Below are 13663 nucleotides of genomic sequence, written 5' to 3'. Positions count from 1 at the left end.
TGGTCCACTGCCTCAACGGCCTCTTCGAGCAATACGAGTCCGCCGCCGATCTCATCTCCCTCATGCCCGGTATGACCTTTGCGCGGTGCCGCTCGTTGCTTGCGCTCCAAGACATGAAGCGCAAAAACCGCCGCTCCCGCAACTCAAACACGGCCCTCTTCACCAACACCGGCAACCCTGGCAACACAGGCAACCCTGGCAAGGCTCCTGGAAAAGGAAAGAAGAAGAAGAAGGCCGCCGCTGGAGTCACCAAGGAGACCCCGGCGCCCGCGACCCCGCAGGCTGCCACTCCTTCCTGGCCCTCACCGCAACATCCCTGGAACGGCGCCATCCAGATGTGGCCCTATGGCTAAGGGGGGCTGCTCGGTCGCGCGCCGCCCGGCTATGGCGCTGCTCCCAGCTACGCGCCCCGGCACACCCCGTCGCTGCATGCATTCTACGCCCAAAACCCGTACGGCGTTGCTCCCTACGGTTATGGCTACGCCCCTGGACAGCTCTCCTACGGCCTCCCCGGCACTGCTCCATCATCACCGACCTCATCTTCGGCTTCATGGGACCAGACCGCGCTCATGCATCAGTTCCAAACCATGGGGCTGCAAGCATCCTCCAGGGAGTGGGTGATGGACACCGGCGCCTCCTCCGACTTTGCGTCCGATCCCGGTATGCTCTCCTCCGTGTCCCCCCCCCCCCTCCTCCTCTCGTCGTGCTGTCATTGTCGGTAACGGTTCCACTCTTCCAATCACTGGTACCGGGCATGCACGTCTTCCTATTTCTACCACCTCTCGCCCTCTTTACCTTCGTAATGTCTTAGTAGTTCCTAACATAGTTAAAAATCTTTTTTCTGTTCGTCAGTTCACCATTGATAATCGTGTATCCGTCGAATTTGACCCTCTTGGTTTTTTTGTGAAGGATCTTCTATCCAGGACCGAGATTCTCAGATGCAATAGCTTCGGAGCTCTCTACTCCATCCGCCCTTCCTCTACTAGCCAGCCACACGCCTTCCTCGTCGTCGATGCAGCACTCTGGCATCATCGGCTTGGGCATCCTGGGCGGCCCGTCATGGAGTCATTAGCTCGTTCTTCGGCTATCCCTAGGGAAAAGAATAAAAGTAGCTTGTGTCATGCTTGTCATTTAGGTCGTCATGTTCGTCTTCCTTTTTCTTCCACCAATCGTGTAACCACTACTCCGTTTCAAATAATTCACTGTGATTTGTGGACTTCTCCTGTTGAGAGTATTTCTGGCTTTAAGTATTATCTCGTCTGTCTCGATGATTTTACTCAGTATGCATGGGTGTACCCTCTACGGACTAAGTCCGAAGCTTTCTCGCACTTGTCGTCCCTTCATGCTTTAGCGCTCACCCAGTTTAGTGCACGCTTGCAGGCTATTCAGTGTGATAATGGTCATGAGTTCGATAATTCACTCCTCCATTCCTTTGCCCAGCACCATGGAATTGCACTCCGCTTTTCATGTCCATACACTTCGCAACAGAATGGTAAAGCCGAACGCATTATTCGTACTCTTAATGACATTACTCGTACACTACTTATCCAAGCTAGTATGCCACCTCGTTTTTGGGTTGAAGCTCTTCACACCGCCGTTATGTTGCATAATCGGCTGCCTTCAAAGGCAATCTCGGATCGTATTCCCTTTCGTGCCTTACTTGGCGTAGATCCTGAATATGCTGGTCTTAGGGTTTTCGGATGTCTATGTTACCTCAACACCACAGCCGTCGCTCCGCACAAACTTGCGCCTCGCTCCGTGCCGTGCGTGTTTCTAGGGTACCCATCACGACATCATGGCTATCGCTGCCTCGATCGTTCCACCCAAAAGATCATCATCTCTCGTCATGTAGTGTTCGATGAGTCAACCTTTCCATTCGCCTCCCCTCCATCTTCGTCAACTCCTACTCCTTCCCTGCACACTTATGATTTTTTGCAGGGTGCTGAGCAGCCGGTTTTGTTGATGCCATTCACCGTGCCAGGCACGGTGACCTCGGACGCGACTCCACCGTCGGCGCCACGGTCGTCGTCGCCGCCGCCACGGTCCCCTCCTCGGTCGCCGCCACCGACCTCGCCCCGGTCGCCTGGGGCCCGGGCTACTGCCAAACGCCCTGCTGGGAGCTCCGAGGGCGACCCTGCTGGGAGTCCTTCTCCTACTACAGCCGTTTCACCACCGGCAACGCCGTCGCCAGCTCCTGTTGCTGTGGATCCACCCCGGACCCGCCGGCCACGGGCCCCTCCACCGCCACCATCTCACGCCATGGCAACTTGTGCTAAACAGGGCATTATGCAGCCGAAAAATATATTTGATCTTCATGTTGAGGGTTTATCTCCCATACCGAAGACTTGTCGTGGTGCTCTCAAGGATCCAAATTGGCATTCCGCTATGGTTGAGGAGTATGGTGCTCTTCTCTCCAACAACACTTGGGACCTCGTCGATCCACCTCGCAATGCTAACATTGTTACAGGTAAGTGGATCTACCGTCACAAGATGAAGTCTGATGGTTCTTTGGATCGCTACAAGGCTCGTTGGGTGCTTCGTGGATTTACACAGCGAGAAGGTATTGATTTCGATGAAACTTTCAGCCCGGTCGTCAAGCCAGCCACTATTCGAACGGTGCTCTCTCTTGCTCTCTCTAGTGACTGGTCCATCCATCATCTTGATGTCAAGAATGCATTCCTCAATGGCACTCTCAGCGAGACTGTTTATGCTCGTCAGCCTTCTTGGTTCACTGATCCTCGTTTCCCTGATAAGGTTTGTCGTCTCAACAAATCACTCTATGGTTTGAAACAGGCGCCTCGTGCATGGTTTCAGCGGTTTGCTTCGTTCATTGCATCGGTTGGTTTCATTGGCTCCAAGTCCGACAGCTCGTTGTTCGTTTATCGGCGTGGTGCTGACATGGCCTATCTCCTGCTCTATGTGGATGACATTATCCTGACTGCATCGTCCCCGACATTGTTGCACAGTTTGATTGCCTCTCTTCGTACCGAATTCAGTATGACGGATATGGGTGATCTTCATTATTTTCTGGGCATCTCCGTCACACGCAGTAAGGACAGTCTGTTCCTCTCACAGGAGAAGTATGCATTGGATCTTCTTGACAGAGCTGGCATGTTGCAGTGCAAACCCATCTCTACTCCAGTTGATACTACCTCCAAACTTTCAGCCAAGTCCAGTGATCCAGTTGCAGATCCCACCGAGTATCGTAGTATTGCAGGCGGTCGTCAGTACCTCACGTTCACTCAGCTGGACAGCTCTTATGCTGTGCAGCAGATTTGTCTTCATATGCATGATCCTCGGGCTAATCATTTGCTACTTGTGAAGCGTGTGCTTCGCTATATCCGCGGCACCACCGGCCATGGCCTCACTTTGTTTCGACGCAGCTCCAACAAATTGCTGGCCTATTCTGACGCTGATTGGGCAGGTTGCCCTGACACTCGTCGGTCTACCTCAGGTTATTGTGTCTTCCTTGGCACTAACCTGGTGTCGTGGTCTGCTAAGCGGCAGCACACGGTCTCTCGTTCCAGCGCCGAGGCCGAATACAGGGCAGTTGCAAATGTCGTGGCTGAAACATGTTGGTTACGGCAGCTTCTTCAGGAGCTTCATCGACCGGTGACTGGTGCCACTGTGGTGTTTTGTGACAATGTGAGCTCTGTTTACATGACACAGAATCCCGTTCATCATCAGCGCACCAAGAATGTGGAGATCGATTTACACTTTGTGCGCGACCGTGTCACCACAGGCGAGGTCCGGGTTCTTCACGTTCCGAGTTCTTCTCAATTTGCGGACATTTTCACCAAAGGATTGCCATCTCCTCTCTTTTTGGATTTTCGGGACAGTCTTAACATTCGTCGACGCCCGTTTACGACTGAGGAAGGGTGTTAGAATATATATAATCATATTGTTTTGTATAGTTATACGGTTGTATATGTGTAGTCCTTGTATATGTGTCCGTATATTGTACGATACGAACTTTGCCTTGTAACCTATATATATACACTGGTAGAAAAAGAGGCTTCCGTCCAGCCCCATTAGTCGCGAAACTGTAGGAACCGCGACTAATGAAGTCTTTACTCGCGGTTCGGCAGATGAACCGCGACCAAATGCCTGGGCCCAGGGCGCTCGCGGGCTTTAGTCGCGGTTGGCCAGGCCAACCGCGACTAAAGGTGCCCAAAGGCCTTTAGTCGCGGTTGGCCAGGCCAACCGCGACTAAAGGCCCCCCCTTTTAGTCCCGGTTTGTGGCACGAACCGGAACTAATGGGGTTGAGACCTTTAGTCCCGGTTCGTGCCACGAACCGGTACTAAAGGTCCCATTTTCAAACTCTACCCCCCCCCCCCCCCCGGGATCGCCTTTTCAGTTTTAAAAAAAATAAAAGAAAATAATGGAAATGTCAAAAAAATAAAAGAAAATAAGTTTCTCATGTGATATGTGGTCTAGTTGTTGGGAAAATTTGCAAATGTGAATTTTGACTTTATTTGCAAAATCTCTCTGAAATTTGTAAAAATGGGCATAACTTTTGCATACTAACTCGGATGAAAAAGTTTTTTATATGAAAAATCATCTACTCGAAAAGTTACATCCAAATTTAACAGAACCGTTAAACATTTTCAAAATCCTCAAAAACCTAATAGAAAAAAAGTTACGGGGCTTGTAAGATCTAGAGTGGAAAAAATTGAAAAATATTCAAACAGTGGGCAAACTATGGTCAAACAATGGTCAAACTAATTATTCTAGAATATAAGTGTTACTAAATAATTATTTTAATTATTTCAATTTTGGTCAAATCTGGTCAAACTGTGGTCAACTGTGGTCAAACTGTGGTCAAACAATGGTCAAACTAATTATTCAAGAAATATTAGTGTTACTAAATAATTATTGTTTTTTAAAACAATAGTTTCAAACTCAAACAGTGAAATGTGTCACTTCATGCTCAAGCAAAATTCCTGAAGGTTAATAGGATTGACATCTTATTATTGTCAGGAAAACAACAAGTGCAGACTTGGAGCGTGGGAGAATAGAACCCGGAAGTTAAGCGTGCTTGGGCTGGAGTAGTGAGAGGGATGGGTGACCGGTTGGGAAGTTAGATGATTTGGAATGATGAGGGGTGATAAAAGAATAAATTGAGAAGTGATGAGGGGTGGTGATTAGAGACTAGAGGTTAAAATAATTCAGAAAATTGAAAAAAAAAATTCAATTTTTTTTTTCAAAAACCTGTGGCGGCCTTTAGTCGCGGTTAGCCACAAGAACCGCGACTATAGGTCCTCCGCCCCGAAGGCCACCTGGCGCCCACGTGGACGGGCCTTTAGTCGCGGTTCTTAAGCAACCGCGACTAAAGGGGGGGGGGCCTTTAGTCGCGCCCGTTCTGTCGCGGTTGCGCAACCGCGACTAATGGCAGTTGCGAACCGCGACCAAAGGCCCTTTTTCCACCAGTGATAGATCAATACAAGGCACCACAATGTGTGGTTTCCCAATCTTACAGCTAGTATACTGAAATCAGTGGCACATACTTATCATGTTTTTGGTTCAATAATGTTAGTAGGTACTATCATTTGTTCGTTTTGATGTGCTAAATTCAAAGATAGAGTTAAATATATGCATGGATGGTATTCTTGTGCACGACTCCAACCCTTACTGTGAAATCTCATGTAAAAAGTAAATACATATGTATATGCTTGCCATGATTTTCTTTGTTCCAGTAGGACAAACAGTCTGTGACCGTATCAATTCTCCATTTCAACTCGCTGCCCCCATATATTTCTAAGATGCATTTCCACGTGAAAAGAAATGCCATCCTGCCCATACATTAACTTAAGCAGGGAAAGAATAATGCAGGTGGTTAACTTAATTAATCACCCAGATTTTTTTGCCTAATCATTAAAAAGGGCCACATGGCCATTTATTACCTGGAAAGGGAGGGATTAACCCACAACATGCCAATGTATGGCCATTTTTATACTCCTCCGCCTTGTCCACGCACACAGGCACTTCTCCAACCGAAGCGCATGACACATGGGTCAAGCAAAGTCACGGACCCACAGCTCAGTGGCGTCTGCGTGCGGTGCACCGCGTCGGTTTTGCCTGGGCGAGTGGTGATGGGGGGTCCGCGTTAATCGCCGGGCACGTTCTGCACCTCTTTCGCTCTCCGCGCGGGCCCACAGCACAGCTGTTATAATGTGGTCTTGTCTGCTCCTTCTCTCACTCCTCGTCCTACCTTTTTTTCTCTCTCTCTCCCGTTTCTCTAACTAATTTTGTTCTCTCATGCATAAATCTTTTTCTGGCCAGGAAGGTTAAATATATGTCTTTTTGTTTGCGAAAATACCCCTGCTGAAAGAGAAAAAAAACTTGCTGTAACTAATTGTTTCACTGCAGCAATCGCTTGATCGAAATTGTTGTGATAACAGAGGCTGGAGTACTTAGCAGAAATACAGGTGTAAAGTTACTGCTAGCAAAGAAAGGTTAATCCGGTGGATAACATATGACCTATTAAGATATATTGTATGGGGAAGGGAAATGAGTAAGATCACCACAGAATCCAACATATTCCTCCATGGGGATTGAGGTAGGGGAGTTTTGTAGAGGGGTATTTGTGCTCCCCTCCCTTTCATTACAAGCCTCTTTCTCTCTCCTCCCTCTACATGCTGCTCACATGTTTCTCTCTCTACCATACCATTGCCCGGCAGGCAGGCAGGCACTCCTCTCCCTCTCCTCCGTCCTTTGGGTTTTTAACTAGCAGGAGAGGGAGGGAGGTAAAGCCACCCTGACAGCGCAGCATCTCCTTTGTTTTATCTCCCACATCATCCCCAATAATGCTACACGTACAGGAGATTACGGGCGTTTTACAGGCTGACTAGGAGTCCGTCCGACGTGGCTGAGCTGCGGGGAAATAAAGGAAAAAGGAGAACATGCCGCTGTTTACGCAAAGTAAAAAAAAAAACAGAACGGCAGGAAATAACGAAAAAGGAGGACGTGCCGATGTTTACGCTACTGGAAAAACAGAACAGCGGCTCAATTTGCCGATCGCGTTCGCCTCGAACGACCACGGCCGTCTCGCGCCGCCAAGGGCACATTGCTGCTTGCTCGGCCGATCTTTTCAAGCCGTCGGCGTCGCATGCTCCGTCACATCGGCATTAGCAGGTAATCCTATGTATACTGAAGGCCATGAAGTTACGATTTGGATAGTCTGACTGGTGATACTGCAGCATATATACTTGATTTATCCATCTGTAGATCAAAGCTGTGTACCTGAGTTTTCCGCCTTGATGAAGCCCTGAAGTTAGCTACAAATGATTAGTTATTAATCTTTCATCTGTTTGCATGTAGCACATCACATCACCTCGGCACACAATGTTATGTTTGTTTCTAAGTATATGCATCTGGTAATGTTCAACACAACCTTTTCAAAATAATTTAACATGTCAATTTTTAGGTCAATTTGTTACCATTCAGTTTAGTTATGTTGCCTTTGTACGAGAATGATTAAAAATTTCATGGCTTGTAGGAATGGATGATGGAACTTGTATTGTTCAAGAATCAAGTGACATGTCTATTTCAAGCGACGATGATGGCATTAAGCAGCAGAAGAAAAGCAATGTGGAAGTTGAACATGACCTTGGTGAAGCCCAACCAGATGTGTCACTTGGAGATCCTGAACTGGGGATGACCTTTGGTAATGAGAATGAGGTGCGAGAGTATTATACCCAGTATGCTAAAGCAAAAGGCTTTGGTGTGACGAGAAGAAGTTCAAACAGTGATGATAATGGACAATTGAGGTACCTTACACTTTCCTGCAGCCGTCATGGTAAGACTCAGTCCAACTCAAGAAATATGTTGAAGCCAAATCCATCAGCCGGGTTAGGATGCAAAGCTAAAATTAATGTTACTCGTGGTCCTGATGGGAAGTTGTACCTTTCGAAGGTCATATTGGATCATAATCATGCATTAAGTCCACTAAAATCTCGGTTATTTAGATGCAACAAAAGGTTAGACTACCATGTTAAGCGAAAGCTTGAGTTGAATGACAGAGCCGGAATTCGGGTAAACAAGAACTTCAATTCTTTTGTTGTGGCAGCAGATGGTCATCATAACCTAACTTTTGGTGAGAAAGATTCTCGTAATTTTCTAGAGAAAATAAGGAGGCTGAAACTTGGCAGTGGTGATGCTGAAGCGGTTCGTGACTACTTTATTAAAATGCAATCCGACAACCCAAACTTTTTTAGTGTAATGGATGTTGATGATGAATCCCGACTTAGGAATGTATTTTGGGCTGATGCCAGAAGTAGGGCAGTGTATGACTCTTTTCATGATGTCATTACTTTTGATACGACATATTTGATGAACAAATATGATATGCCGTTTGCTTGTTTTGTCGGAGTGAATCATCATGGCCAATCAGTTTTGCTAGGATGTGCTTTATTATCAAATGAAGATACTGGAACATTTGTTTGGTTATTTCAAGCATGGCTCACATGTATGTCAAATCGTCAACCAAAAGCAATTGTCACGGATCAAGCAAAAGCAATTCAGAATGGTGTGGAAGTAGTTTTTCCGGAATCTCGATACAGATGGTGCTTGTGGCACATAATGAAAAAGATACCCGAGAAGCTAGGTGGGTATGATGAATATGATCGCATCAAGGTTGCTGTTGGCAATGCGGTCTATGATTCATTAACAGTTGCAGAGTTTGAAGTTGCTTGGATGCATATGATTGAGAAGTATGATCTTGGTGATAATGAATGGCTTAAAGGGCTTTACAACTATCGACACCGTTGGGTTCCAGCATTTGTGAAAGATGCCTTTTGGGCAGGTATGTCTACTACACAACGTAGTGAGAGTATGAATGCCTTCTTTGATGGATATGTTAATGCAAAAACTACATTGAAGCATTTTGTTAGCCAATATGAGAATGCTCTTCGTGATAAAGTTGAGAAGGAGAATGTTGCTGATTTCAATTCTTTCAATTCAACCATACCTTGTATCACACGCTTTGACATTGAGAAGCAATTTCAGTCAATCTATACAAATTCAAAGTTCAAAGAATTTCAAGAAGAGCTAACAGATATTATGTATTGTGATCGGAAGTTTATACAAAAAGAAGGGGCAATAGAAACATATGAAATAACCGAGGATGTGCTAATTGACGAAGAAAAAGGATGGAGAAAGGATATTCTGTACCATGTATATTTCAATGAGGAAGAGTTCGAAGTTAAGTGTTCATGTCGCCGCTTTGAGTTCAGAGGTATTCTCTGTAGGCATGTGTTGTGTGTGCTTACTCAAAAGAAAATCAAGGAGGTTCCTCCACAATACATCCTTGCTCGGTGGAAAAAAAATGTGAAAAGAAAACATAACTTTATCAGATGCACATACGGGGGGATGGAAGACAGTCCTATTGCCAAACGCTTTGATAGCTTGTGCAATTCTTTCTACCCAGTTGCAGAGATAGGTGCCATGTCGGATGATGCACACAATTCCTTGATCGAAGATCTTCGCACCTTGAAAATTAAGTACAGCAGCAACTCAAGTTCTGAAAATAACAATGATAAGGTTGGTACACAGGAAGATTCACCTTCCAATGGGAAGGCAACAGGTAAAACTATACTGAGTCCAATAGCTGTTAGATGTGCTGGACGCCCTCCTTCGGTGAGAAAAGAATCTAAGGTTGATAAGCTTATTCGCCAAGCAAACGAAAAGAAGAAGAAAAAAGAACAAATGGAGAAGAAAAAGGCTGCAATAAAGGAGAAGAAGGAAGCTGAAAAAGAGGTATCATTTCGAATATTACATTTTTCAGTTGTGAAAAAGAAGACCTAAATTCACACTTGTGAGCTCAGTAAAATTGTATTTGTTTCAGGCTCGCTCCTTGAATATGAAAAATAAAAGGTCCAGCAAAAAAAGAAAAACCTCAGAGGATGATATTCTACAACAAAATGCTATAGAACATATGGTATCTAATTCTTGCTCCCGGCTGTTTAGCAATATTTTTTCATGTATTTTACTGACTTCTTGCAATCTAAAACAGAGTCAACAAGATGTTTATTTGGATGGCCAGGCTTGTAGTATCACAGCTCAGGTATCTTTATTTCTCATCCTTTTATTTCTAGTAAACACTTGAGCAGCAATGTCATTTTATCACCTTCTTTGGACAGGAATCATTTGACTTGGGCATTATCGCTGGCAACATAAATGTACCCCAAGAATCGACTACGGTATCATTTGGAGGTTTATCGACAATGGTTATGCCTCCAATCCTAGGAGAATATACAAGTATGTTGTTTCAAGTTCAGCAAGGATCGACTGTAGTGCCCAGTTCTGCTGAGTTGCACTTTGATGGAATTGGAGGGCGGAACAATACGGTGGATCAGAGTTAGACAAGATTTATGTCATTTCAAGTGGTTGGATGTAGTACTTTCTATGCACTTGGCAACTTTAATGTAATAGCTGAAAGACACCCGGGCACCAAATTTATATTTTGTCATCAGGATTTTTCCCTAAAGTACCAGATTTGCTTTATGAGATTGTTATACTTTTGCAATTTTCCTTGGATATGTGTACGTGCGCATTGCCGCTAGCTAATTCTCATGAATGAGAGTTTTCTGTCTCACACATTTGCAATAGAACAAGGATGTTTCCATCAGGACAGATTTCTTATTCATAATTCTAGTTGGAACATTATGATCACAACTTATACGTCACACAGGATTTACCATCCATCAATTTTTCAAGAAACAAACAACCTTGTATATTGATCTAATTCATAAGGTCTGATTTTACAACCACACAAAATCATATAATGAAAAGTACACGTTACAATCAACACCAACTAAGCGAGCAATTCTGTATGGAACTTGCACACTCCAGTCATCTTCTCCACATACACACGCATAATCTGCAATCATATGTGGTCTGATTTTGGTCTCTTTTGATTCGGTGAAACAACACTAAATGTTTCACCGAATTGATTGCATAGAGAATACCACTGCTGCTAGAGTGTCTATTCCTCTCCCTGCAAAACATAACAAAATTCAGTCCTTGCACAAAATTCAGAGCTTCCCCTAAATTCAGATTAGCAGGAAGCAAAACTGAAGCAAAATTCAGAGCTACCAGTTTGGCACTTTAGCTCGTCCATCTGGTCCAGCTGCGGGGGGGATGAGAACGTCGACGCTGCCCTGCATGCTCAGGAGCAGGTCGATCAGCATCGTCAGCCGCCGTACGACTAGCATGTACGCCGCCCAGGGCTCCACGGGGCTCGCCCACGGCGCTTCCAGCGTCTATACGACGAGGCCGCCTCGCCTCTCTGAAGGAGCCGGCCGTCACGCTGCCGACGAGCAGGGGATCGCCTGGTCGCCCTGGAGGAACCGGTCCTGACACTGCCGACAAGCAGGGGATCGCCTCGACGCATCGGAGGAGGCAGCCATGGGGCATCCAACGAGGAGGAAGTCGCCTCGCCGCCTGAAGGTAGCACATCCTGACGCGTCGAAAGAGATCGCATCCACACAGCCATGAGGGGAACTGGAGCAGATAGCTTGGCCGATCTGGGCGAGCCGGTCGTCGCTTGGGAGAGAAAGGAAACCGCCGGGATTTTTTTTTTATTTTATCTTTTCCTTTTCAGTTCAGCGCGCGCTCGCACCCTCGCAGCCACGTCGGACGGACTCCTAGTCAGCCTGTAAAACGCCCGTAATCTCCTGTACGTGTAGCATTATTGCGTCGTGGATCGATACGGATGGATGGGAGTCCATGGCGATCGATCGAGTACGTACGTACCGATCGAGCATTGTAGACGTGCAGCGTCAGGGGCCCGACGTAGAAGACGACGCCCTAACACCATGTCCACTCACTCAGACTTAATCAGCTCTCCTGTCCAAATTAACAATAACACACTACAGTGTGCATGCAGTCACACGCATAGCCAATGGCCGGCCGGCTCCCGATTACATCACATTTCTGAAAGAAAACTTGCAGCGTCCCGGTCCAATCAGTCACGAAAAGGACCGATTAATTAGTCACACAAAATTGCCTCTAACAAAGATCACATAAAATCAAATCATCTACTATGTCTTTTGAAAACCCATTTGAGCGGCGCGATGGACGTGACTGTACCTACCGCGCTGCACTGCACGAGAAGGAGAAGCAAGCACGAAGCTTCTTCACGAGCCGTTCGGCTTCTCCACACGCCTCGAGACAAAAAGAGGTGTAATGGCGCACACTGCATAGCGGTCTACTGGTATCGGAGAACAATCAATCGGACAAGAACCCTACTCCTAACCCGCGCGTGCGCGCGGCGGGCTACTTAATTCAAATGATTAGTCGATTTCGTTCCTGGCGATATAAATTCGGTGCCGCGTATGTCTTTGCTTGCCGTACGTGCCAATTTCAGGTTTGGTGCAATTGATATATTTTTTTTTCGAAAAGGTGCAATGGATATGTATTATTACAATTTGTATTTATTTTTGGCGTGTGCAGTGTGCTTGGAAGCTACGTGCGAGGAGCTAATTAAGCCATGGACATCGCATCGGAACCGATCAAGACTGCCTCCTCCTCCTCCTTTCTTCTAATTAATACGTATAAGTTCTAACAGCTTGCGGGAAGCAACGCAAAACCGCTAAAAGGAAATGGCACATATGGGTCCTATCCTATATATACACCGAAGTTTAAAAGTGCTGTGATGGTATCTAGGTCGCTGATTGGAACAGCAACGTTGAAACCTGACGAAACCATGCGTGCATCTGACGTTCAACGTTGTTGATGATGAAATAAAGTTTCGGGGGGTGCAGGTGTGCATGCACGAACCGATCGTCCGTCCGTTCGTCCGTGCGCGTGGAGGACTTTGTTCTGTGCGTGCAGCCGGACATGGTGGCGCTTGTTAATCCGTTTATTCCAATTTGGTCGCTGGTGCGAGCAATCTGTCGGCTGAATCGTCGGTCGCCGCGCCCTGAATGAATCCTATCTGACGCGATCTTGCACGCGTATTTTCTATCTACGACGAATAAAGGTAGTACAGGAAACGTGCCCGTCTCCTCTGATTAAATGATACTCCTATACCGTTCTTTTCTCTTTCGGCGCTACCTATTGTATTCTTTCTCTGAATATATCTAGAGCAAATAGTTTCTTCTGAATGTAGAGGACTAGAGGGTTTTTTCTTTTTTTGACGGGAAGGCCTTTATGGCTAGCTTTATTTATCAATCACTGTTACATCGTCCACAAGGAAATTTACAATAAAATTCGGTGGTGCATCAACCCACACAGCCGGATTGTTAGCGCTTCCCCACCTAGCTAGCTCATGAGCAACTACATTTGACTCACGGTTACAATGCTCAATGAAAACCTTCCCAAAATCTTGCAAAAGGGACAAGCACTCCTCCAGAATAGGTGCAGCCACCATGCCTTGGCCTACATTCTCCTTTATGGCATCTATGACAATGATATTGTCCATCCTTACCATCACAGCAGTAGGGAGGGATGCTAATCGACTAAACTGGGACGACGCCGCCAACAGTAACCTATCAATTAGTGTATACTTTCCTATTTTATTGTACTCTTCAGGAACCGAACAAATAGCTACAATCTCTATCCTCCGCGATTTTGGCTCTAGGAGCGCCCTCTCCCTCTCCCTCTCCCACCGCCGCCCGCCACTCCGGCGGCGGCGTCCACCACCCCCTCGCTACGAGCGCT

General features: G+C 46.2%; 1 protein-coding gene across 1 annotated transcript; it reads left to right on the top strand.

The window, feature by feature from the left end:
• The first annotated feature begins 6959 nt into the window (after positions 1–6959).
• On the top strand, positions 6960–9805 carry LOC123078626 (protein FAR1-RELATED SEQUENCE 6-like). Its single transcript, XM_044501206.1, has 2 exons — positions 6960–7135; positions 7500–9805. Exon 2 carries the CDS (start codon positions 7502–7504, stop codon positions 9803–9805), a length of 2304 nt encoding a protein of 767 aa, XP_044357141.1. The 5' UTR covers positions 6960–7135; positions 7500–7501.
• The last annotated feature ends 3858 nt before the right edge of the window (positions 9806–13663 follow it).

This window comes from Triticum aestivum, chromosome 1B (assembly GCF_018294505.1).
Source record: "Triticum aestivum cultivar Chinese Spring chromosome 1B, IWGSC CS RefSeq v2.1, whole genome shotgun sequence".
Lineage (NCBI taxonomy): Eukaryota > Viridiplantae > Streptophyta > Magnoliopsida > Poales > Poaceae > Triticum > Triticum aestivum.
Note: the sequence above shows the minus strand (reverse complement) of the source record. Positions and strands in the feature narration are given on the sequence as shown.

Bases quoted from the DNA above. Each gene is read 5' to 3' on its own strand.
- LOC123078626 (XM_044501206.1), top strand. From the start codon at position 7,502: ATGGATGATGGAACTTGTATTGTTCAAGAATCAAGTGACATGTCTATT.